The sequence below is a fragment of the Citrus clementina genome, unplaced genomic scaffold, assembly GCF_000493195.1.
Source record: "Citrus clementina cultivar Clemenules unplaced genomic scaffold, Citrus_clementina_v1.0 scaffold_2, whole genome shotgun sequence".
NCBI lineage: Eukaryota > Viridiplantae > Streptophyta > Magnoliopsida > Sapindales > Rutaceae > Citrus > Citrus x clementina.
This window is the reverse complement of record NW_006262688.1, coordinates 34473645-34499763: the sequence shown is the minus strand read 5'-3', so window position 1 is coordinate 34499763 and position 26119 is coordinate 34473645. Positions and strand designations below refer to the sequence as shown.

The following is a 26119-nucleotide window of genomic DNA, read 5'->3' as shown; positions in this document are numbered from 1 at the left end:
AGTTCAAGATGTAAGTAAAATAGCTTTTTAACATAGATTCTGTTAAATATTATGTTGCTTTTAATATTTTGATGGAAAATTAAAAAAGAAATGAGATAATAATTTCTTAGAGTAAATTAGGTGGTTATTTAATAATTTCTCAAAGTAACAATAACTTTGAGGAACCCAAAAATCAGCAATAGAAATCCTTACATAAGTTTTCAAAAAAAAAAAAGGAAATCCTTACATAACATGCATCGAGATCTTAAAAGGTGACAAATAAGATCATGATAAGCTTAGGTACAAGCGAATTCGATTTCTCCATCAATGAAATTGGAATTAGGGTTTGGTTGTTTGTTTCTTCATTGGTTTTGTTAGGCCAAAACACATTAATAATCTTTTCAAGTGTACCCCAAATGCAGAAAATCTTTCTGATCAGCCAATCACTTTAATATCCATTTTCAAACAAGATTGAAGATTAAAAATCAATGTTCCAACAGAAAGGGAAGCCACAGATGAACCAACTGATCACAGTAAGCTGGTGCTTTATCTTTAATAACAACTATGTCAATCGGGCCGTTCTTAACATGTTGCCGAAAAAAGAAAGAAAGAAAGAAAATTGGCAGCATTTTCCTCGTTTTATTCCAAAAAAGAAAAAAATTATAGAGTTCCTTTTTTTTTCTTTTTTTTACACTTAACTTATTATTATAATTAGAATCCTATTTATAATTATACATTTTCTATCTAATGAAATTATCCTAAATTACATTTATGAATCGAGAAAAAAAGAAAAATAATTCAGACATACGGGACTCCAGCTATTGATCTCTGCAACGGCGTACTACTTGGGCAAACGCCGAGTGGCTGAGAGTTTCATACTTCTGTTTAAAAAAAAAAAATCGATTTTTTTATTTTCAACCATCCAAATTTTGAGGCGTATAAATTAAATTAAATAACATTTCATCCGGTTCATTCTGAAGCCATAACGCCGGAGATTGGTCTTTGCGTTCTGCATGGGAACGCGTCAGCTCGTGATGCAACCGTCTCGTCATGCTCACAGTCAAGCTGGAATGATACGCTTCCACCTGTCCTCCCTTACCAATTTAGTTTTAGTGTGGCTCGTATGGTACGTAGAGAAGAAGATTGGAGGGCGGTCAACTTATAAAAAGTCAAAGAACGGGACGGCCCACGTTGGACCAAGACCAAACCCGGGGGTCATTCCACCGTTCATTAATCCTCAGCAAATCGGTGGAGTAAGTTTCTTCCGAGAAATCATAAGACAGATTCATAGTTAATACCGCCACGTAGAGTCGCTGTTGCCGGCAATGTCGGATACACGCGGTGACCTGCAAAAGAAAAATGACACGTGGATGGCAACCCTCATAAGCCAACGGGTACAGGTGGCTGGCTGCTGACGGGTTGCCGCCCCTGCCCTACCCTACCCAAATGCGTGGTTTCGACTGTATGGTTGCCGCTTCCCGCCAAAAAGATAAACTAAAAAGACAGTAATGGTTGCATTCGCGAACGACACACGTCTTTATTTTTTAATATATTAGTTTAGTTTAGTTTAGTTTTATTTATTTATTTAATGATCGAAGAACAATCAGCAATTGGGGAACCGATTATTTGAGTAGCTGACGCTGGCAGCCACGCGGATTTTAATTTCATCCAACCGGCCACAGGATTAGGTTAATGAAAATTGAAAAGCTGGAGCGGATGCATTGCACGTGTCACCTATTATATTGAAATTGTCTACATCATTTTAAAAATTATCAATTTCATTTTCAACTTGTAATAAGAGGGTTAGTGATAACTGGCAAATGGGAACTGGAGAATTAATTTCAGAAGCAAACATTATATATACCTTCTCCACCGCTTTCAATCGTTCAATGACTCCGAAATAACAAAGGAATTGCCTCTTGCGTAGACTTCGGGCAAGGAGCGCACACACAAACACGGATATATGTACGACCACCACGACCACGACCACGACACCATCACCGAGTTTTAAAAATGCGACAAATCCAATATTTGATTGTTGAAGAATGAAGAAGAAGGACGACAACAATGAGGTTGAGGTCGTTCTATCACACTACTAATTTATTAGGAAATAATGACCGTGAGTCCGTTGGCTTTTGCAACTAGGCATTTAAGGCATTCACAATTTCACATGTCTGAAACAGTGTACCCAGAAAGAAAGTTTTGATTTTGATTTTGAACTCAAATCAAATATGGACACTTTATGCTTTCCAACAATAAAAATTAGATCAGAAGAATCAGATGTACTTTTTATCTTCAGGTTCCTTACCTACCTGTACAACCCACGGTATCATGTTAAATCACACTCACATGCCTACTATGGGCGGAAATAAAAATATGAAATTCATTCAAAGAAACTGGCGTGCACTATATAAGTTCCTTTCCTACGTCTTCTAATCAGAGATAAACTTATATTTATTAGAATTGTGGCAAGAAAAATGGCTAATTACCCAAGTAATCTGACACACCGAACCGCTCTCAAAGTCATCCCAAAATTGTTCTCATCCTACCTCGGAGATTTTGAAGACAGGCACTTTCCACAGCAGACAAGCTTCAGCAACGAAAGAGGTTTTCTCCTCCTAATTTTCAATCGACAAATCTGCTTTATGCACATGTCCATAAACAAAACCCAGTCACATTACATACATAGTTAAATAATCATCAAACTTTCCCGCTACAGTTAAAAATACTTGCTATATCTTGTTAAGGTAATGATGATATACTGCACTACTACTTCGGCAATGTAAGCTGCTTGTTCTAGCACACAAAATGTAGTAAACTTGCTCCATTACAATCACTAGGGTCCTGTTTGGTATTGTGGCAGGGGAGGCCTCGCTTAACTTCTAAGCTACGACACTAAGATGCTTTTATCTCACACTTGCATGATAAAAAACTTATAATATATTTGTTATTTTTTGTCAAAATCATTATTTAAAAGTCATGTTTACTATACACTATTAACTTTTATTTCATAGCTACAATTTTTTTTTTCTTTCCACTGAAAGCCACAACAATTTAATACTAAACAAGGCCTAAGACAAATGATCTTAAGTTGTTCCATGTTTTACTATAGAATGCACACATAAAAAATACCATTTGCCCTTATCACAATAAGTAGACACAATCACAGCCTTAAAAAATTTTCATGGGGAATCCAACCTTTCCCCTCAAATTAGGGCAATTCCCCCTCTTTTATACCCTTATATTTCAAAAATGCTTGATATCTCCCTTGTGGTAGAAAGATTCCATTAAAATACAATTTTTCGAATTTTTTTTACTGTTTCACCCATGGAATCGTGTTGACTTGATATGCAGTCGTAGGTAGTTGTCATACCTTACCTATGGCATTTAGACCTACATGGGTTTGGTATAACACAATTACCCCTACTTCGGACAAAAAATATTCTTTTGGAATCATTTTGAGACATAATTGTTGAAGCTACATGCCCACACACCTCCTTGGGAAAAAAAAATGTATACAGGGGAGTAACTATCAAATCAAATACATATACGAGAATTACAATTTGCAGTAACCCATTTTCAGCCAAATACTTTCGAATACTTTTTCTTTTTGTCAGATAGTAAGGGTATTTGTGTAATAGCAAGCCCATCTTAATGCCATAAGTTTGACCTAGCTTGGACTACATTTCAAGTCAAAACTATTCTAGGGATAAAATGGTAAAAAAAAATATTGAACTTTAATGGAATCTTTCTACCACTAATGGGGTATCAATGCATTTTTTAAATATGAGGGGAAAGTGTTCTCAAAATTTCTCTATCATATTGAAAAGTTCACTTGAGATGAATTACCTTTCGACGAGTTACTTTAGATGCTTTCCAGCAAAGCAAGCTTCTTGATCTAGGCTCCAATCTCCTGTAAATTTGCAGAACATAAGAGTTGATTCAAAGAATGTGGAAATATTTAGCAGCATTTCACATGCCAAACATATAAAGATCTAGCACTAGTTAGCTTCGGCCAACAATAGCTTTGGATGGGCATATATATGTTTACACCAAGACAAGACTACAAGCAAAAATATGATTAGGGACCCATTATACTCTGCACTAACTCCATTTGGTATTGCAAAAAGCTCAACCCATGAGATGTGCAGGCAAAGTATATAATTCCACTGAAAGATGGAAAAGAAAGAGTATATAATTCCACTAAAAGATGGAAAAGAAAGAGGATTCAGGTATGATCTTTACAGGAATAATACTATTCAGCAAATAGTAGAGTTGGACTTTCTTGAGGAAGATTAAAGTTTATGCAAAGCTATTATTTTTACTATAAGCGAAAACAACTAGCATGATAAGTCAGGAAAGAACACAAATACATACAGATTCTCCTGTTCAAGCTTTTCAGCAATAGAAACAGCTTTGCGTTTTGACCATCCATTTCGCTGTGTACATCCTTCTGCCTGTTGAATTACATGGGCAAGAGACACCTTGCTTCTGACAATGCTTTGACACTGACTTTGTTCTCCAAGTTTCTTTCTTTCTGAAAGAGATGCTCGTTTACTGTAGTCTGCTCTATTTTCTGCATGATCCTTAGTTTCCCTTGGAGAAGCTGGTACTTCAACAATTTCAGTCCTTCCCATTTCAAGAGATTCAGAATGTAAGTGCTGAGCTTGGCTACTGGCTCCATTTATTCCTTCATCTCTCGGAATTCTTTTGCTAATTTCAATAGGCCCAGCCATGGGCCCTCCGTTTCCAATAATAGACTCTGAATCTATGACCATCTGAGATGACCCATCTTTAGAGGCAGGTAACATAAGAGGGGGATGAAAACCTGCTTGAGTGTCTATCTTCGATTCACATCTAATTTCAATTGTCAGTGGAGAGCCAAGAACAGATTCAAATGCTTGCAAAATTTGATCCTTAAACTTTTCTGCCTTAGATTTTGTCAGATGCGAGCGAAATGTCAACTGCACAGTTGGAGCTGAAAAAGAATAATGAGTGGATAGAGATAGTCAACCTTCCAAACAAGCATAAACAAATTAAATGATAAAATAAACATAATAATAAGAGAAAGACTATCAGATAACCTGGTGTCAAACCAAAATGCAATATCAAGCAATCTTAAATTTACATATTCTATACATATGAAAGGCAATTCATCAAAATGGCATATGATCAGTAATGATAATGATAAAAGGTGAAATGAAGCACACGTCAACTATACAGGACCCAACAATGCATTAACAATTAAAATCATAATGATGACAAAACCAAATATGTCTCTCCAAGTTTTGCCACGATTGTAGCATGATACACATCATGCAAGCAATTTCAAAAAATTAAATTATACAAGCGGAGCTTCAAAAAGTATATTCTCCTGAGTATATGCTGATTTTTGGTGGAAAATCATGATGCTAGCAACTGGATAACAAATGTGCCTATATTAATCTTTGTAGAGAAACATAATAAGTATTCTTGGGGCTGTTTCAGAAGATCTATACTTGTTAACCTAAGATTTATTAACCAGCTATAAGTTTGCACATACATGATCAAGTAACACAAACTGTACAATGGAAAAAACTTTTACAAAAAGTGGGAGCAATGAGCCATCAGAGTGAACTTGACAGAGTAAGCCATTCACTGAGCATGAAAATGAAAGCATGCACTTTTAATGGTGAGAAGAACTGATAGAATAGTGGTGGAATAAAAATTCTTCTAATTTCCAGCATTTCACTCCACTTCTGGTCTGGTCACCGACTGGTGCAAGACGTAAGCATCCACTTTTCCTTAATAGCACCCAATGAAAATGAACAAAGAATAATTTCACTGGAAGGGGAATGAATCCATGTCTCGAAAGGGTGGCATGAAAGTATTCCGGTATAAAAATAGCTGGGTAAAGCTAAAGCACAGAATTGCCCCTTGGCAAAAACATATAATCTTCAAGAACTGAAGGAAACGAATCCTTCAACCACTCATTATTCTGACTTTTGACAATAAGAATCAAAGGGAAGCTATTGTGAAATACTCATAGCAGATTCAATAAAGCATTAAAAGAGGTAAAGGTCTGCTCTCCAATTTGATTTGAGAGAGTCGTACGTAATTTTACAGAAAAAATGAATGTCAAGACACTTCCATTCTATAATAGTTTCTTAAATAACTTCAGAATTCTTCTTGAATTCTTAAAATTGAAATTCACTCCCAAATGCATGACAATTCATGCACATTATATGGAAACAGGAAGTTAACTCATATTATATGGAAATAAGAAGCTAAGTAAGTTCAAAATCTTTCTAAAAGCACGATAGAGCTGCACAAATCATATAATGCTTAAATGAGCATAATAAACATTAGGATGTACCTGCACCAAAACTGACAGAGATCAACTTTCCTTCTCGGTACAAAAACTCTTTTGTACCATTATTTTGAATTCTATTAAGGACCTCCAACCAGATTTCTTCAATTCCGCTACGGCTATTGCCTGAAACATGCCTGCCACCAGTGGAGAGTGGAGATTTTTGTTGAAGAGCCATCCCAGACCCAGTATGTCTTTTTCTATCTAGACTAATACCTTTCCTCATATTTCCGTCAATAAAATCACCAGAATTTTCAGCATGGAAATTTTCCAACCTAACATTCATTGGCACGCCTGTCTCTTTATTAGAAATCTCAGCACGCTCACCACCCTTCCTGGTCATACCTCTTCCACCTGCATTCTCGAGGTCCAAGGGACTATGGCTAAAACTAGTATCTGCAGAAGAACTAGGCAACACATACTGCTGATCTGGAGCAAGTTGAAGCAATGCCGCTGTTAGCCATGTTAATTTGTCATTGGACATCCTCAGTTGTTTCTCAGCCTCAGACAAAGTTTTCAGTGCTTGGCGCAGTTTTTCCATCTCTTCTTTGGACACTGGAACCAATAAAGTCAATGAAAAAGTCTTTGAGAAAGAATTATACTAAACAGAAGCATTAAAGAAAAAGAAAAACGATTAAGCTGGATCAATTGGTTTATTCTTGTAACAAGCTAGGATACACAGAACAATGGAATTTCTGAAGGAAAAAATTCAAGATCAGAGAAGAAAACATTGAATATTTAAATGTTCCAAAAAGAATATCAGGAGCAGCAAAGCTGTTCAATATTTTTGGAAAAAAATGTGAAAATAAAGTTGTAAAATAAGAACTACATCTTTAAATTTACCAAACACAAAAGTCTTTTCTTTTTCCTGTCCAGTCAGAAATATTGCAAACACTAGGAGTCAATACAATTGAAACCAAAATTAAAATCGAAAGGCCGGATATGTCAACATAACACATGAGCAAGAAACAAATTTTAGACTCACATGGTTGTCGTCGAAAGAACTTTCTCCTATGCCTGTCTTTTGTGAAATCATAACTACCAGCAAGTATATCCGTTATAACTGTTGCAAGCTGTGACATCAACGCTAGAGGCTCCACACCAGTTTCCATTATCACTCTCAAGTTCTTCACAGTGTTTACTGTGTCTGCAGATAGTGCTAAATCAAGAAGATCCACCAACTTCTCGTCAGAGATAAGTCCAACCTGAGAAAAGTTTTTACATTTTGAGTCATTTATGCATACCAACCAGGGGCGAAAGCCGAAAACTTTGGTTAAAGGGGCCGGAGTGAATAATGTATATATAGTTTAGAGATATTTTTTAATTTCTACTATAATTTAGGGGATATCATGTATATTTAAAAAAAATTGAAATTTTACAGGGCCATGGCCCACTCTAGTCTCCATTAAGATCCGCCCCTGATACCAACACCATTGATTCTAAGAAAATGGGGATGAGCCAGAGTCATAATCAGTAGAGAAGAAGCACCGATTTACTTTATCCAAAAATCTCATAACAATATATTGTTTAGTCACTAATCTACGATCATAAATTTTTCAAAAGACATGTAGGTTTGTAATACCTCACGGAATCAATAGTTGGAATCATATATCCAATAAAACATTTGAATAACATTGGTTCAGAGCTAGCCACTACCATTTTAAGCATATTAAGAACATTGAAAACATACTAATTAGAGAAGGGTAAGCAATGATTATGCTAGGAAACTCAATTCCTCATGAATGCATATATAACAACATTTAACGAGAACTTAAACAACAATAACAATCCGATTCTGTGCCCAAAAATGAGAAAAACGTACCAGTTCCTGAACCAGAGGTACTGAAATTCTCTGCCCAAGCAAACTCAGTTGCTCAAGGGTCATCTCTGCATCCCGCAAAGATCCATCTGATCGTGATGCAATAAGTTTTAGAGCATCCTTGTCAATCTCTATACCTTCCTTGGATGCAATCCACTGCAAAGTATAGATAATATCTGCATCTTTCATCTTTGGGAAGAAGAATTTCTGGCATCTGGATATTATTATATGAGGCAAAGCATCAAGGCTCGAAGAGACAAGAATAAAAACCACACGTCTTGGTGCTCGATCTACGACCTTGGATATAGCACTCCAGGAATCAGGTGACAGAGTATCACAGTCATCGAAAACAAAAATCCTGTACTGAGACGGTGGACGAGAGGTGACCATGTTGTCTAGTAGATCCAGGATGCTCTCAAAGTCAAAATTACCGACTGGGCCAACTTCCTTTATGTTTCGACTTTTACCCCTATCATGAGAAATGCAAGAATTACAAAAGCCACATGGTTTGGGTTGTTCCAGCGACTGACAGTTTAGAGCTCGAGCAAAAATGCGAGCACAAGAAGTTTTCCCTGTCCCATGAGGTCCGTAAAACACATACAGTAATCCAACCTTCCTTCTCATGACAGCATTGGAAAGCGCTTGGGCTACCAGATTCTGTCCAACTAGATCCCGGAAAGTTCTCGGCATGTATTTTTGTGTCAAATTTTGGTGTCTACCATTGCGATTATCTCCCAGGTTTTGTTGGCCACCAGATCTACCTTCAGAAGCGAGGTCAGAATCAACAGCATGCTTCAGTAAATGATCAGCAAAGATACCTAGCTCCCCAGAATAGTCATGCACCCAACCTGCATGTTCAGTGCTTTGTGATCCAGATGCCTCAACAAGTAAAGGAAGTGCCTCTGCACCAGAATTAGTAGATGAGCTTGAGCGATCAGACACCAGAGGCATATCAGGAACATTCCTACTGTGTGAAGCACCACCAGCTTTCCTTATCCTTGAGTCTGACAGACCACAAGAGGTTAAACTCCTTCCCGCCATGTCAAGAAATGTTTTGCCCCTATGATGAATTCTTGACCAATTCCATGGAATCCCACACCCATTTCTTGGAGCCCTCGTGACATTACGCTCCCCATATTCTTCATCTTCCTCCTCCATGTGATACTTTGGGCACGCCGAGCCTTGAGCTAACGAATTAGAAGCTACAGACATTTCACTCTGACCTCCAACGTCCCTCAGAGCTGAAGCAGTCCGAGCTCTTCTGGCACCTCGAAACTTGCGCCTTTTTACCCTATGCAATCCATTGGAGTAACCACGGATGCCACCATGTTCCTCACCAGTCTTCTCCAATCCAGAGCGGCTACCGCAAAATTGAACATTAGAAGAAATTAAATCATCACTGTCCATTGGAAAGTCATTCAACTGCTCAGAGAGCGTCTTAACCCTAACATCTTGGGTTTGCCTCCCCTTCTGTCTACTTTTTCTATCTTTAAATTCAGAGTTACCTGAAATAACATCACGAACCAGATTATTACGATCTTGATCTTCTGGAGCCTCCCCATTCCTACCCAAAAGATCAGCCCTGCTCTTTCGACTAGATTCTTCTCTCCTAATTCTTCTATCATCTCGATTTCCACTCTTGCTACTCCATTCACTGATTGCTGCTGCTACCCCATCATTAAACCCAGTGGCCTCACCAGGGGCAACTTTTGAAGTAACGAAGTTGGGTATTTGTGGTGAGCTTCCTGACAATCTACTACTATCCCTCCTACGCTCAATGCCAACAGACCTTCTCCCCTCTCTAATCATGCCATCATTGTCGCCTTTCTTCGGAAGCAAATCAACAACAGAAGGCGAATGCCATGACGGAGGGCTGGCAGAGGGGTCCCTAAGAGACCTTGATCTCTGAAGAACCATAAGGTCCCTCATAATAGACCTATCAGCCAAAATGGGGCTATGCTTATGCATATGATTTTTCAAGTGAATGCAATTCGTTAAATGTATGTGATTGCGTAGATGATCACTAATATCACCATTTGGATCTTTCAAAATCCTACCTCGGACAGCCCTGGTCATGATCAGAGCATTAATGTGTCCAAAATTATAATCTCTTGTAAATTATGGAAATAAATCGGACTATATTGCATTTTCTTAGGATTCCCAAACTGAGACAGATCTTCAACAATTACAGCATTTCAAAAGGGAACCAAAATTCTTAATACTAAACTGATTTATCAGAAAACCTCATAATAATGCCACAATTCAAGCAATCAAAGATCCTCATCAAAAACAAAGATTGCAACAGCCCCAGTAGCAATGAGAACACCATAAAGTTCAAAACTTTCCGCAAACACTAACAAATTCTCCAAAAGGCAAAAGCCCGTCAGTACCAGCAACTAAAAAAACAAAAAAAAAAAAAAAGAATCTCATAAGTACCTTAAACTTGAAACCCCATGTCACCAAATCCAAAAACTCAAGCTTTAAAGTCCCAAACAACACCAATGGCTACACCCCTCAACTTGAACATGAAAGCGAAGTAACTCCAGCAAGCCAAAGATCAAAGAGGACTCATATGGTAAAAGCTCCAATCCAAAGATCAGACTTTTTTTTTGGCAAAAAATAGGGAGCTTTAAGGCTTGAGAGAAGATGATGTAACATCAAAAGGAAAGCAAAACAAAAGGGTGCAAAGAATGAGAGAATGAGTTTACTTAGAGTTAAGTCACCTGAAAAAAATAAAATCCCATAAAGGCAAAGTGACCGTTTTCACCATTAAAGCCAATTAGATCTCTCTTTAATCTTTATCAACCAACTTCACATGCACTTCAACTCCTGGAGCTGGGGGTTTCTTTCAAAAGAAAAGGACAGTCCTCGGCAACAAACTCAACAAAGATAATGCAACAACAAAAACAAAAACAGTGAAAAGGAGAGTGACTGACTGAGTGAGAGCTCCTTACTCTTTTGAAAAAAATGAAAGAGAATCTTTAGAAGGGTGTGAGATCTGTTGCACTTACAGGCAGGAGTCAGGACTCTAGAAGACGACAGGACACATGTGTCCGTTTTGTTTGAGCATGCAAATTGCTTTCCCCTGTAGCTGTATTTATAATTTTCCATTTTTCTTACAATTTAGGATTTTTCTTTTTTTGGGCTTTTTTTTAGAGTAGGAAAATTACTATGAAATCGTCGCATGTATTTTTCTATTATTATTTTTCTTTTGGATTTTGAAAGGGGACCAAAAAGTGCATCCCGTTTGAATATTTGCCGTTTTATATAGTACACGCTTTTGAATGGACTTCCGGGACAGAAACTAGCAACTACGGGGAAAATAAAACCGCATCATGTGGGGTAACTAGTCTGTGACTGAGTGAGGATCCGTTCAAAATATTTTTACATTACATTGGTTATATATGCACACACACATATACGTATATATATACATATATCTACTTATATTCTTAAAAATAAGGGTGTCCAAAGGACTATATATTATGTGTGTATGTATATGTATGTATGTATGTATGTGTGTGTGTATATATATATATTAATTTAAGATCTTAATTTATAAAAATTTGAAGAAACTATTAAAATATAATAACCGAAAAACTATTAAATTATATGATTTAATAGTTTTTTCAAATTTTAATAAAGTATAGAATCTTGAACCAGATTAATACTAAGAACAACCCAAATCTCTTATTTTCATTTTCTCTAAAATGAACTAATTAGTAATCATCAAATTATTTAATTTAAAAAGGAAAATGTTTTTACATCTTAAGAATTCTGTTATAATTTATAGTAATTTAGGTTGGCATTGCTCTATTAATTTGCCATTTGTTGGTCGAATTCCCGTGGCTAGTAATAGTTTCTGTTCGCAAAAAAAAAAAAAAAAAAAACAAAACAAAACAAAAGGGTGATTGATTCTTTTAATTGATAATAAGCTGAAGGGTTAATGTTGGTTTTGGAATCAAATTTGAATGATAAAAAATATCCGAAAGAGGCACTGAAATGTTGTTTTAAAAAAAAATATAAAGGATTTAAAAGAAAAAAAATTGTGCTCCCAAATCCAAGATCATATGGATATGGTGATGATCTCGACTCGACTGAGCAAGAAGTTTCATTGTAGTACTAAAAATTTACAATACAAAATATGACCTCCCGTAGCTGAGGAACTAAAATCAATTTAACTATCAATGTGTGGGGTTCGGGGGCAGCTCAGTCTCAGTGCACTGCAAATTATGCACCACGCCATCATCATTCTCATTCATCAAATTAGATCCTATCAATATCATCATACTCCTAATTGCGTTTGGATTGGACGAGAAAAGACTACTTACCGAGGGATCAACAATCATCGTCACAGTCACGTGCGGGGCTTCTCCGTTAGACCCTCATGAAATTTTGCAGAATGATGACTGGTTGACCAATTTTCAAAGATACCTGATGAATCATGTTTCTGATTCTAATGATGCTTCTCTGTTTTCCCACTTTGACTCTAACTCGGATCAGTATATCGCAGTTCGTTAATTTCATTGTGCAACTCCAGAGTTTGAACTACATTCACACGAGTGAAGAGATAATTGAATTGTCATTATGCTATAAGTAAAAATAAAAATAAATAAACTCAATTTCACACTTTAAAACGTACTGTTATTCACGCAAGGAAAAAAAAAAAAAACATATATCAAATAAGAAACTTTAATGGCTGATTGTGGTCCTCCTTTCTCACATTAAAACTAGCTGATCAGATCTCGCAATGATGCAGACAATATTATCCAATCTGCTACTTTGTCACGTTAGATTTGTACGCAAAAACTAAAATTGTACATCCAAAATCCCCAATCTTGCACAAAGCATTTCCTAGATGTATCCATTTTTGTATTTATATATAAAGAAATAAATGGGTTCTTACTTTAGCTTCAGCGTCATGAATATCCAAATAGTTGTATAAAAAGTATTACGCGTCGATGCAGCACGTAACAAACAAGTGGGAAAAATTTTGTATTGAGCAAAGTTTATTATATTTAAGCCTATTCTGATATTGTATTTCCCATTTTTACGATAGTATCGTATTTGACCTTTAATTAAATGTTTACTATTCGTTTAGAAAAAAGAAAAAAAGTGTTGCAAATAAATGAAATGCATGTGAATCTCCTTGGATTCTCAGTGGAAATAAACAAAAAAAACTCAACAGACATCAAATATGGACCACGTAAACTCTGTTGCCTCCATATATATCGCACCGCCAGGAGAAAGTGATGGGCATGCATTCATGGGCTATTTATAACAGGATAAATAATAATTCAGCAGCTACCTGCTACTGCTGTTGCTGTTGGCACTATACCTAACAGAGAAGCATTGCATCGATGAATAATGATTCTTACTTCCTGTACTTGGGATCAGATAATAAATAAAAATTTCAAACAATTTCTACTTTCTAAAATTCTTTCAGATCATACCATATGCTTAAAATTAATTTCCAAATATCATAAGGATAAAGAAGAAGATAACACTAAATTTGGGTTTCGACGCTATATTTCCGTCGCGTGACTAATGATAAACATAATTAAAAATTTAACCCCTTGTTGTGATAAATACAGACGTAACGCATTATCTTCATAAGCCCAGAAAAAAATGGCCTTAGCTGCTTTTAAACACGATGTATGTTAGTAAGCGAGTCAATTGTATTTAACTTAGCAAATAGCTAGTAGGGGACCGCCGAGACATCTAAACTAAAATCATAATGCATGCAATGCTACAACATCAACATTAAACTTACCCTCTGGGGCTTACTGCCACTCTCACTGTCTCTGTACTCCTGTCAATTCTCTTGAGGCTAATATTCTCTTTCATTCTCTAATCAGCAGATAAGCCAATTTAATGGGAATGTCATTTTCGGTGACTGGGATTTTCTCTTCATACGATTGCGAATCAGCATTTGCTACGTAATATACATCCTAACATTTTATGTGTCTGTCACGTCTCATAAATAGGCTTGGTTGGTTCTTTAAATTAATGGCTTTGCCCAATTGGCAAACCATTTTAATGAGCTCTTGATTTTGTCCTTTAAGATTGATGACATTTTAATTAGATGGACTATGACATCAAGATCTGCAAATCAATGGCAACAATTTTTGTTCCATTTTTCACCTCTTTTCTTGTTTCCATTTTCTAATCATTTTCGACCATTAATTTGTGGCTCTTTGCATGTCATCAATGCACACCAGTAATAAAAGGCATGTCATTCAATACACCCGCATGAAATTCAAGTGCTTTTGTGCCTTTTTTTTTTTTTTTTCTCTTTTTTCCTTTGAAAGTTGAAAATGATTATTGGGTCATGCAAATAAAAGGGTTCATTCTACTCTTCTGCACGTGAAACTAAAAATGAAATGAAGCCAAACGCACCTTATTGCTATGCCTAAGCCGCTTTATTAAAGTTAAAAGCAGCTTTTAATCAATTAATTAACAAGTGCATAATGATCTTCACAACAAGAGACGGAAATCACATAAAGATAAAAAGATAGATGTCAAATCTTTCTTTGACCGGAGGGCCAACGGCCATCTTGAGCAGCTTATGGGATTAATAGATAAGTAAATTAATATAAACAAGAATCCAATGCAGCAAGCTGACCTTGTAGTGAGATTCCAGACTTAATTTATTTGCACCTTCAAATGAAGAGTGGAGAGCATAATTTTAATTCATTGGAAAAGGTCCATTATGTCTAGTTCCCAAGGGACAATACTATGGTTATGTGGTCTAATCTGTTATTTATTTCTTCACCTTTTGGGGATAATGCAATCACTGATCTTTGATAGAAAGCACAACCAGCTGCTTTGCTTGGCTAGTATTTATTTTCATTGACTAGGTTAGCTTCAGCTACTTAAGCACATGCTAATGTGATTCTTTGCGGCGTTTAGAATCATAGATAAGCGGACATGGCTTGGCCGCCAGGTTGGTGTGGTGATGTGCAGCCCTCATGGACGCATGCAATTTAATTTAAAAGGGTCTTAAAAAGATGCCTATAAGGGCTATAACTAACAATAAATATGCGAAGAATAGAAATGACAGCATCAAAAGGCAAATTCAACCAAAACCAACTCGTGGATGCAATTTTGGGCCATAAAATTAGATTATATGGCTTCTTGGACAGAGCCCTTTCAGCAATCTAACCCAAAAGACAAATTTTACTGGGCTTTGATGTAATAGTGAACTGGGTACATATTGATATCTGAAACAATTTACAAAACAATGCCCAATCTGAATTGCCTTGAACCTCATGACAAATAGAATTTGGAAATATGCAGAGTTAGGGTTTGCAATTATCATGGGGTGGAAGAAGTCTGTGACTAAAGTAGGCCTCAAGGTATGGGATAAACAAGGTCTGGGATAAACGTCACAGGCAACCAACAGTTCAGTGATTGCAGTCAAGTTAGGGAATCAAGCAACCCATTTATTGTTGATTTTCAAGCAAGGTTGTACTGAAGTCATATTAAACTTACTGCAGTTTTCCCCTTAAGACATAAATAAATTCACTTTTGTAACTAACACATTACCAAAAAGAGTTTCCATTGATGGGAATCGCTATGCCACAAATTCCTTCTAAAACGTTAGATACTTCAACTGACATTAACCGGGATTAGATTTCAAAACCGGCATTATGTTTCAGAGCTAAAGGACGATAGATCAATTTACAAGATTTACATTGTAAATGAAGCGTTGTATTTCTTTACTGTATATGGTCAATTATCCCGAATCAGATTGGTGGGCTCACTCAAGACATACTTCGGTAGTTCATACTTCGCACCTGCAACAGAAATAATGTTTAGGATGGAACTCTCTAGGAGGAAAGTAATCATGCCATAAGAATCGGTCCCAAAAACAACATAAAAGAAAGATAGCGAAACTGGGTCAAGGATGGAAAGATTAGCCATCTCTCTCATCATAGCAGATTATCAAATCGTTACACTGAATAATCACACCAGCACTATCAACAATTGCTTATGCAAGGGTTAAATCAGCTACAGCAGCGGTTCGAAGTGCATCTCATATCTGTGACAAGAACTCAAAAAGCTTGGGATGTAGACTTTTTTTCCCCTAATGCTACAAGTTAATTCACACAGATACTTCTATGTGTATTGATATCTTACAATCAGAGATTCCTCCGCACATTTTCTCGTCAAAGAGGTAAACCTTCATTAATGTGGAAAGGGTATTATTGAGAACAGACAATCATAATGAGAAAGATGCTGAATTAAGGTACAATACGGTGAAGCACTCTGATTAGCCAATGAATGTACACATTTTTGTAGTCATGCATCCAAGTTCTAAATCCACAAATAAAACTGTCGAATTCATGTATCGGAGTTGCGTCAGTAAAATCTTTCAGTTTGCAAATGTGCAATCAGCAATCACGTGTAAAAGCAAATGGCTGGACTCTGCCGAATAATTCCATGAGAATGTAAACTGAAAATAATGAAACAAAATTGCATAGAAGAATAAATATCTCCAAAACTGGGTATGAAAAGTTATGCTGATCAAAATGAAATCAGTTTACTTTGTATTTGTGTTGTTGATTAATTGACAGAAGCTTGATTCTAGGTACGTTTCAGAGTCGAATTTTGTCAAGTTAATGCTGTGTATTTATCTCACCAAGGCGACCAACACAACCGAGCCCCATAGTTAAGCCAAAAGATATATAATCAAAGTCTATTTTTACAAGTTAACAAAGTGGCAACGCGAACCCCACTCATCTTGGCCCTTGTAGCAAGTAGTTTGAGATTTCTTAAAGTCTTGCAACTGCTGACAATTTCCCACTATAAATATCAAAGAAAACGATGCTACAAAACGCTATCTCGACAATGAATAAATTCATATATTACTAAAGTTTGTTGCATACCTGTCATTAATCAGGTTGATAAATTTTAACTCGAATTACGAGTACAAATAGTTTTACGAAAGTTGGACGCTAAAGACTCAAACTTGTTTAAAATTGCTACATGTACGGTGTAGCAGTACCTCAATATATCCTCAGTAATAAAAGTTATTAGCAGTCGATTAGTATGGGAAAGCATAGCAGTGTCCCAAAATTCATCACGCATCTGCATGAATTGTTCCCTTGTAATCGGCTCAGGGCTCAGAATGCTTTCAAGGTTTTGGCTTCTGGACCTTCATTGGACCCTCCGTTTGTGCAAAAACTGCCATACCATCGCACTCACTCAACTAATTTTAACCAGAATCAAGATGCATATCACAAAATGCATAACGTGGTTGATTATCCAATGTTGTCTTCTACATTTGCTTAATTGACAATCGATTTTTTATCAACTTCAGAGGTTGTTCTTTTCTCAAAAGCACTCATCTTCATTTCAGTCTCAATACTCTCATTAAGATATTAAAGGAAATTCGTATATGCATTGTCCCCAAATGTTTCAAGGTAATTAATTGTGTGAAAGAAAAATACTAATCAACGAATCATATCCAAGCAATGGTCAAAAGATCACAAATTCAATCACCAAAAAAAAAAAAGGCCAAACTTAATTATGTTATGAAAGAAAATACAAAAAATATACAAACAGCACTATCACGACATATATACCGTAAAGTTAGGGCCGTACTAGATTAACACCTTAATGCCACGAAATCATATTCGTAAAAAATTGGGAACAAAAAGTTACAGCCCATTTAGAGAGATCAAATCCAAGTTGACTAATCTTTATTTAGACAGAATAATGAAAACAAGATTTGATTTTGTGAGGAAAAGAGGAGAGAATGAGACGAGAAGTCATGATGTGATTGTGTAAGTAAATAAAAGTATCAGCTCGGTCATGCTATCATATCCACCCCAGCATGGATCACCTCAGCCAAATGGTACGAACAGAATACGGGGGCGAACAAGGGCCAACCAGAGATAAATACTAGTCAGAGGAGTATACCGACCAGAGACGAGTACCAGCCAGAGGAGTATACCGACCAGAGACATATACTGAGCCGATACCCATCCCCCAAAGAACGGAAACACGATCTCACAGAATCACGATAGTTGCGCATTTCCCATAACCGTTGAGGGAGACGCGAGATCTCACGTTTGCCCACAATGTAGCAGTTAGAGTCCCGTGAAGGGCTGCCACTACCCGAAAAAGGGGGGATGAAGGGTGAATGAAAACGTGGGACAACGGCTATAAAAGAGGAAGAAATCGATGAAGAAAGGGACAGAAAAATTGAGAGAAGGGAAAACTCTGCCAAATTGAAACGAGATCATTTTCAATATAAACTGTGAGTCAATTATAAGCAATTTATCGAATCTAAATTGCACAATTTTCCCGTAAACACCTTGTGCTAACTTAGGCATCGGAGGGTTTACGCCAGTAAAACCACCGGCGTCTCTAATCCGTTTTTGTGAACGGAGGCTTAGTGGGAGAAGGAAGGCCCATTCCAATCTCAATGACTAGAATAGTTTTTGGGGCAAGAAGAAGTCAACATCCTTATTAACGATTACATAAACGTTAGTGTAAAGATCTGGTCGGACAAAGGACGAGCAGATTTCAGCATCAACAGATTGTTTTGTAGGTAAAAATGAAAATGAAAAATGCGTAGATGGAGTGGAGGTTTAAGTAACATGTAGTTGATTATTGATTGATGCATATCATAAATAGTCAGTCTTCTTCTTCTGAAACTTCCCCTTATTAACGCGATTGCCGACTAGGACTCGCGACTCCACCTTTTCTCTCAACTTTTTTTTGTCTTTTATTATCATCTTCTCTTTCTCATCTCAAGCAGTCTCTATAAATTTCTGCCTTTTCACTCAAATCCTCATTTTTTTTTTGTTCCAATTTCAATTCATCTTGGATATTCCATCAAGTAAAAAATATACAATGAAGAGAAGATACTGTGCAATTTGGACATGTCCATCTTTATTGAGGTATATGCTGATCTACCTTAATTGTGTCCCAACACAACTTTGCCCCAATATTTGGTATGACATTAAGAAATTCAAATTACTATCTAACTCTCTTGAACTTGGTAATTTCAGTTAGACCATGAGAGTTTTCTCTTCGCTTAAACACTTTTCCAGCTCATCAATCTTTTTCTTAGAAGCTTGGCCTAACTCAAGTGAAGCATTCCTCTCCAACATCAAGGATTTTATCTTTTTCTTTGAAATCTGAATAACACAACCAAGCTGCATGAAGATGACTGCAGTTAGGATCCAATCTCATACTAGTAATGACAACATAAAAACAATATTGTATAATACCTGATAAACATTGGCAAGCATGACATCAACAAGATCAGAGCTCTCAATTTGCTTCACATTATCATTTTAAGGCCAAGATTGAACAAAAGAGTTCAAATGTGCTTGAGAAGCATCTTCCCAAGTGAAGTTCTGTAAACCTTCAAATAAGGTTAGAGTTTATTAGCTAGAATATACTAGAAAAAGTGTGGGCGTAAAAGCATTAGTGGATGCAAATTGTGGACATGGAGTCTCATGAGTGAAAGCTGAAAATAAAATTTATGGTAGCAACCTTGGAGTAGTTATAGGTGTTTGGTTTCAATTGTTATACAAAATGTGTAAAAAATCAACAAAGGTGTGTGAGAAATTAAAAAGTCACGCTCCTCAAGAGTAAAGGACACGCTCCCCAAGAATGAGGAGTATGAGTCATACTCCGTTAAGGAGCAGAAGCCATGCTCCTCAAAAATAGAGAACACGCTCCATGAGAATGAATAAGAGTCGTACTCCCCAAAGAGCAAAAGTCATGCTCCTCAAGAATATAGAGCACGCTCCTCGAAAATCGAGAGCATAATCCCCAAGGAGCAGAAACCATGCTCTCCAAGAGTGAGGAATAAGAGTGATGCTCTTAGGGAGTAGAAACCATGCTACAGAAATCACGCTCTCAAAGTGTGTGGACCAAGAGCCATGCCCCTAAGAGTAAGTAGGGGATAACAAAATAAGTTATGAATTGTAACCTTATGGGGACCCTTAATCTAGTTTTAAATCATAGAGCACACAGAAAGGCCAAGTCTAAGTAGAGAAGTAATTGTTGAATCGAGTCTCATTAAATAAAAGTCAACAAAAGAATGATATTACTTAGTCCAAAAGTAAATTAGATAAAGTTTGATGCGAATAGGATTAATGAAAAAATAAAGAATATCTTGTAATTCAAATTCTAAAGAATAGAGGAGAATTAGGATAAATTTAAATGAGAAAGGAATTTTATTTGTAAAGGGCTATAAAAGCAAAGGTCTCTCTTAGTGTGAGGACAAACACTGAAAAAGTAGAAAGAAATGGAGAATTAAATTGTAATTACGATCTTAATAAAAGATTTATTTTCACTATCTGTGAACATAGACTAAATGTTGGATCACGTTAATTCTATGTGTCTCTTTATTATATCGTCCCCAACTAAATTTAGCAAGTTTTAGCAAAAGGACATTCAACCAAAATATGATAAATGGTTTCATTTAACTAGGGATGGCAAAAATCCCCACGGGGATGGGTACCCTCGGGGATTTTCCCCATTCGGGGAGGGTACGGGGATAATTTTATACCCAATTTTTTTTTCGGGGAGGGGACGGGGAAAATTTTTTACCCAACTTTTTATTCGGGGAGGGGACGGGGATGAGGTGGAATCCCCATCCCCTACCCATTTCCCCATTTTAATTTTTAATTTTATTTTTATTTTTAAAATTACTAATAAATAAATAACAAAATTATAAATATTGTTAAAAATAATAAATATCAAAATAGTTGTATGTTGGGAAAGTGGTCACCCTTTGCCGGGAATTAGTTGAAGAGTATTAATTGAAGTTTTCACCAACTGTTTATTGCTTTGATTATACTGGTAGTAGTTCTTCTACTAGATCTACAGGGGATTCTTATAAGAAAGCAACCAAATGGATGACAGGTTTTAATGATTATGTAAACAATGGAGATTGTGCAGTTGTTGCAGATGAATTAGATTCATATTTGGATGAGAAAGTTATATCTCGGATGGAAGATTTTAATATTTTGAGTTGGTGGAAGACAAATGCTAATAGGTATCCTACATTAGCTCGAATTGCTAGAGATATTTTGGCAATTCCAATTACAACAGTTGCTTCTGAATCAGCTTTTAACACTAGTGGTAGAGTTGTGAGCTCATACCATAACAAACTTCATCCAAGCACATTGGAGGCCTTAATGTGCTGTCAAAGTTGGTTACGAGCTTACAATAGCGGTATGAGTTTATTTTAATATGATTAATTTAAAATCGAAAATAAAAAATGTATTAGACTATTAATTATTCGGGGACCGGGGACCCTCGGGGATCCCCTGTTATTATTCGGGGAGGGGATGGGGATTCTCTCAAGCAATTTTGACGGGGACGGGGAGGGGACGGGGACATATGCAAAACATCGGGGATGGGTATGGGGAGATTGGTCCCCTCCCCTCCCCTCCCCATTGCCATCCCTACATTTAACGCGTTGCAAATAGGACATAATGGAAAAGGCCTCATGAAGGGTGGCACAAGTGTAATGTTGATGCGGCTATTTCACGCTCTCGAGGCACAACCAGCTTTGGGGCTATCATTCGGTCGTCTGAGGGTGAGTTTGTTGAGGCAATGAGTGGTTTCCTCCCCGGCAGATTTGAAGTTCGCAAGGCCGAAGCAATTGGCGTGCGCGAAACTCTTAGTTGGCTTAAGAATTTTCTAGTCTTTCCTATTATTCTTGAGATGGACAGCTTACATGTCTGTAATGCTTTATGTGATATTGTTGTTTATCTTAATGACTTTGGTACTATTATTAATGTTTGTAGAGCTTTGGCTCACTCTTTAGAAGATGTTTCTTTCTCTTTTGTTCGTAGATTTGCGAACACCGACGCTCGTACTGTTGTTAGGGTGGGGGGTTTTGTGTCAGGTCTAGGTGAGTGGAGTCATGTTCCACCTACCTGGTTGATTAAGTTCTTGGTCGATTAATAAACTCTTGTTTCCTTAAAAAATAAAAAAAATTGTAAGCTGCATTAAAATGGATAATAATAATGGTGTAAACTCCATGTACAATTGATTTAATTCATGGCCGCATACTTATCTTATTAATACTAGAAAAAATTTTCAACGTACAAAAAAACATTTGTTTTCAGAAGTTAATAGGTTCTTTTGATTTTGAAGGCAATATATTATTATTATTTTCTGAAAATTAGAAGTGTATAGATTATAAATTCATTTAATTTATGAATAAAATTTGGGCGAAAGTGGTTTAGTTATTTTGTGCGTACATTTGCAATTTGCTTGCGGTAGGTCAAAAACTTACCAACGTCGCCCCTCCATGGTGTAAGACCATGGGCCTGACGGTCTCACCGTAGAGGCAAAAGCCGTTCCAACTGCCACGTCAGCCTACAGTCTTCACCGAATCAATTAGAATAGGTTTTTTTTATTAAAAAAAAAAAAAAGGAAAAAGAGTACTCCTCATTCATTTCATTTCTCCCCATTCATTCTCTGGTTTCTTTCTTGTACCAAAATTAGGGATCAAAAAAGTTCGATCTCCATTTTTTGTTTTCTCACATAAAAAAAATAGAAAGTTTGAATTAGCAACCATGAATATCTTCAGATTCGCCGGTGACATGACTCACTTGATCAGTATTTTAGTACTGCTTCTCAAAATCTACGCTACCAAATCTTGCTCAGGTAAACATCACTTGGATCATTTTCATTTGTACTATTTTCAGGCTGCGTTTTCTATTGAGAAATATTAGCTTAAGGTTCTAGAAACTGCGGAAACTGAAAATTTGTTTCTCATTTCTGTTTTTAGAATTGATTATTTCATTGTTTTTCCTTCATTTGCTAAAATAAAAACTTAGGTTCACTGTTGCTAGGTTTTTGAGAAAGTAAGCATAGTCTCAAAAAATTAGCTGAATTTGTTCTGTATCTATTTTCCTTTGTTCGATTTAGGGATTTCGTTGAAAACTCAAGAGCTCTACGCACTGGTCTTTTTGACGCGGTACTTGGATCTCTTCACAGACTTTATCTCTGTTTACAACACTGTGATGAAGCTAGTATTCATTGCTAGTTCTCTTGCGATTGTTTGGTGCATGAGGATGCACCGAGCTGTTCGTCGTACTTACGACAAAGAGCTTGACACATTTCGCCATTACTTCCTCATTGCGGCATGCTTTTTGCTGTCTCTGATTTTGAATGAGAAGTTCACATTTCAAGAGGTGATTTATTGTTAAATTTTGCTTGATTGTATTGGCATTGATGAGAAATATAGGCTTTTCTGACTAAGCTTATAAATATTTGCATTTAATCTATTGTGCTTTGCTGGTATGGTTAAGTAAATTCCAAATCTTGTACTTGGAAGTCCTGTACCTGCTTGGACCTCTTTTGAGATTGTGGTGAGAAGGCTGCTTATCACATCTGTGTTTGATGTGACTTGCTCAATTTCCATTTCACTGGTGAAAACTATTACCAATCAGAACCTTTGGACTGTTGTTAGTCCTGTTTTGTTTGAGAGATTTTTTTTGAAAGCAGTCATTGTTAGTTATTCCCTGTTATAGATGGAAACAAGTGAGAAATTTTTGGGAACATTTATGTTGTCTATGTTATCTGTTTAAGTAATTATTTCATAAATCATATGCACGTTAAACAGAAAAATGTAGGCACAACTAGTGTTTTTGGAGAATGCAGAACAGAAATAGAAAATATTGCATAAAGCACACCAGATATTCATCGATCATGACCATACAACAACTATACATCAGTGAATATCTTTGATTATGGTTTATTTCTATTTTATTAGTCCTAGTTATTTGAGAGGAAAATTGTTCACTGTTTTGGTTAGTTCTTGGTTACCGAGTATCAGTATTTCCTTGTTCACGTTATTTTTGTTTCCGTGCATTTCTAATCTTAAATGATTTGTGACTAATTTTGATGCAAGCTTAATGCAGATCTTCTGGGCATTTTCTATATACTTGGAGGCGGTTGCGATTCTTCCCCAGTTAGTCTTATTACAGCGAAGCGGAAATGTTGACAATTTAACCGGGCAATATGTGTTCTTTCTTGGGTATGTATGTGTGTATTTATACATGTAGAAGCTTTGCATTGAGAAGGCTCTTTCTCCACTGGGAGGACATCTTCTATTGTTTAAAGGAAATTCAGATTCATCCTATCTGAGCATGGTGAATAGAAATATTCCACTCCAGATATGCAAATTAATTAGGTTATAAATATTGCCTCTACTGGTGCATTCCATACATTACTAATTGTTGAGGTGCACTGTTCAATAATGTTACGAGAACTAAGTTGTGTGAATTGTAGTAAAAAACCCAGCTTGCTTACAGCATGAGGGTAGGGTTTTTAGTGCTAAGTTAATAAGATATTTTCAGAAGACAGAGATTTGGATTATATATTTTTCAAAATCTTCAAGATTTTACTTTGGTATGTGGAAAATTCCTGCCTTGCTCATCTATTGTTATGTGACTTCTTTATTGCATTTGTTTAGCTTCTAGCATAGTTTTCATGGAGGTAGACACCTTGTTCAACTGTATAAATATTCTTTGAGATCAACTGTACCATTAATGTCCCATTTGCTTTTCCTTTGAAAAGAACAGTCTGTCCGTGCATACCGTGAGATGAATGCATGAATCTGGACATACAACCTATCTTCTTACTGTATATGTTTCATCTCTGAAATTTGGACTTTGCTTTGTACTTACATTTCATTTATGTTAAACTGCAGAGCATATCGTGCCTTCTACATTCTCAACTGGATCTACCGCTATATCACGGAACCACATTTTAGTCGATGGATTGGTAAAATTTATCATGAATCAAAGAGAAAAGAAAATTGTTGTGTAACTAATGCTGCATTGGAGTGTGTTTTTCTGTCTGTTAGCGTGATTCTACCATATTAAAATTAGGGATCCCCGATTGGAAAAGTGTTCTATATGTATTATGTATATATAATATTCTGATTTCCATCTTGCTATTGTTGTTTTTCAGCTTGCGTCTCTGGCATTGTCCAGACAGCTCTTTATGCAGATTTCTTCTATTACTACTTCATCAGGTAAGGATACCTGGCCATACTGGCACTCTTGCCTCTACATTTTTTTTTTTTTTGGGGGGGGTGGGGGGGTGTTGTGTGCACTTAAATTGCATATAACGGGATTTCCTACTTTGCTTTTGTTTTGTCAGCTGGAAAAACAATGCGAAACTTCAGCTTCCAGCCTGAGCCAAGTTGGGATGTGTCGAAAATTTCAATTTGTTGAGGCTACTGGTGAACAATAGTTGTTTGAGGGAAGAATAGACATGATTGATAGTTCTCGCTCTTTTGTTTAGATGAAATACACATGTTTACAAGAGGTGACAGTTCCAAATTTTCTTTTGCCATCCCATTACTTCTCACTTGTAAAAAAGCTATTTGGAGGGCAACAAATTGATCTGGCTAACATCATAGTTGGACTTATAGTGACAAACAATCAAAGTGCAAGTGTTTGCAATACAGAAAGCTTGATTCGCTATTTTTGAATGCTTTTTTATGTGCAAGTAAAAGTTTGTTTTACTTGGAACCTTGACAATTTTGGCGGAAGCACTTCAGTTTAGATACAGAATTAGATTCTACCCATTGCTGGTATTGGTTTTAGATTTAGCTTCCTGCAATGTGCGTCGTTTCTTCAACAACTGCTTCCTTCCTTAGATTGTGTAGGCAAATAGTTGTATGATTATTAACTTTTGATTGCCTCTCTTGGGGCCAAGTACTACTCAACAGTGGAAAATCTCAAGTCTTATACTGTGGTTTGAGCTGATGATGATTATTTGGGCCAAACGAATAACTGTCGTTTCGACGCAATCGACATTTTAATGTTATCTTCTTTATTTTTTAGAATTCAGCACCTTTGATTATATCTTAGTTTTTTTTCTTTTTATTTTATTAAAAACAAAATACTGTCCTTTCTTTAATTTTTATTACTCAATTTCTCTTTTTTTCCCTATTTTCTTTTTTTTAGTTT

General features: G+C 36.4%; 2 protein-coding genes across 3 annotated transcripts; one reads left to right on the top strand and one right to left on the bottom strand.

The window, feature by feature from the left end:
- Nucleotides 1-1774: 1774 nt before the first annotated feature.
- On the bottom strand, nt 1775-11201 carry LOC18053230 (protein STICHEL-like 3). 2 transcript variants are annotated; one of them, XM_006449490.2, is made up of 6 exons: nt 8151-11201; nt 7314-7533; nt 6335-6883; nt 4357-4957; nt 3829-3892; nt 1775-2617 (listed from the first exon to the last, which is right to left on the bottom strand). In XM_006449490.2, exons 1-6 carry the CDS (start codon nt 10221-10223, stop codon nt 2525-2527), a joined length of 3600 nt encoding a protein of 1199 aa, XP_006449553.1. In that variant the 5' UTR covers nt 10224-11201; the 3' UTR covers nt 1775-2524. The 2 variants fall into 2 exon arrangements, with proteins under 2 accessions (XP_006449553.1, XP_024047257.1); XM_024191489.1 differs by having other exon boundaries at nt 1775-2597.
- Nucleotides 11202-22578: 11377 nt separating this feature from the next.
- On the top strand, nt 22579-25994 carry LOC18053229 (ER lumen protein-retaining receptor A). The gene is made up of 6 exons (XM_006449489.2): nt 22579-22799; nt 23064-23329; nt 24059-24174; nt 24850-24923; nt 25113-25176; nt 25305-25994. The coding sequence occupies exons 1-6, from the start codon at nt 22709-22711 to the stop codon at nt 25339-25341; spliced, it is 648 nt and encodes a 215-aa protein (XP_006449552.1). The 5' UTR covers nt 22579-22708; the 3' UTR covers nt 25342-25994.
- The last annotated feature ends 125 nt before the right edge of the window (nt 25995-26119 follow it).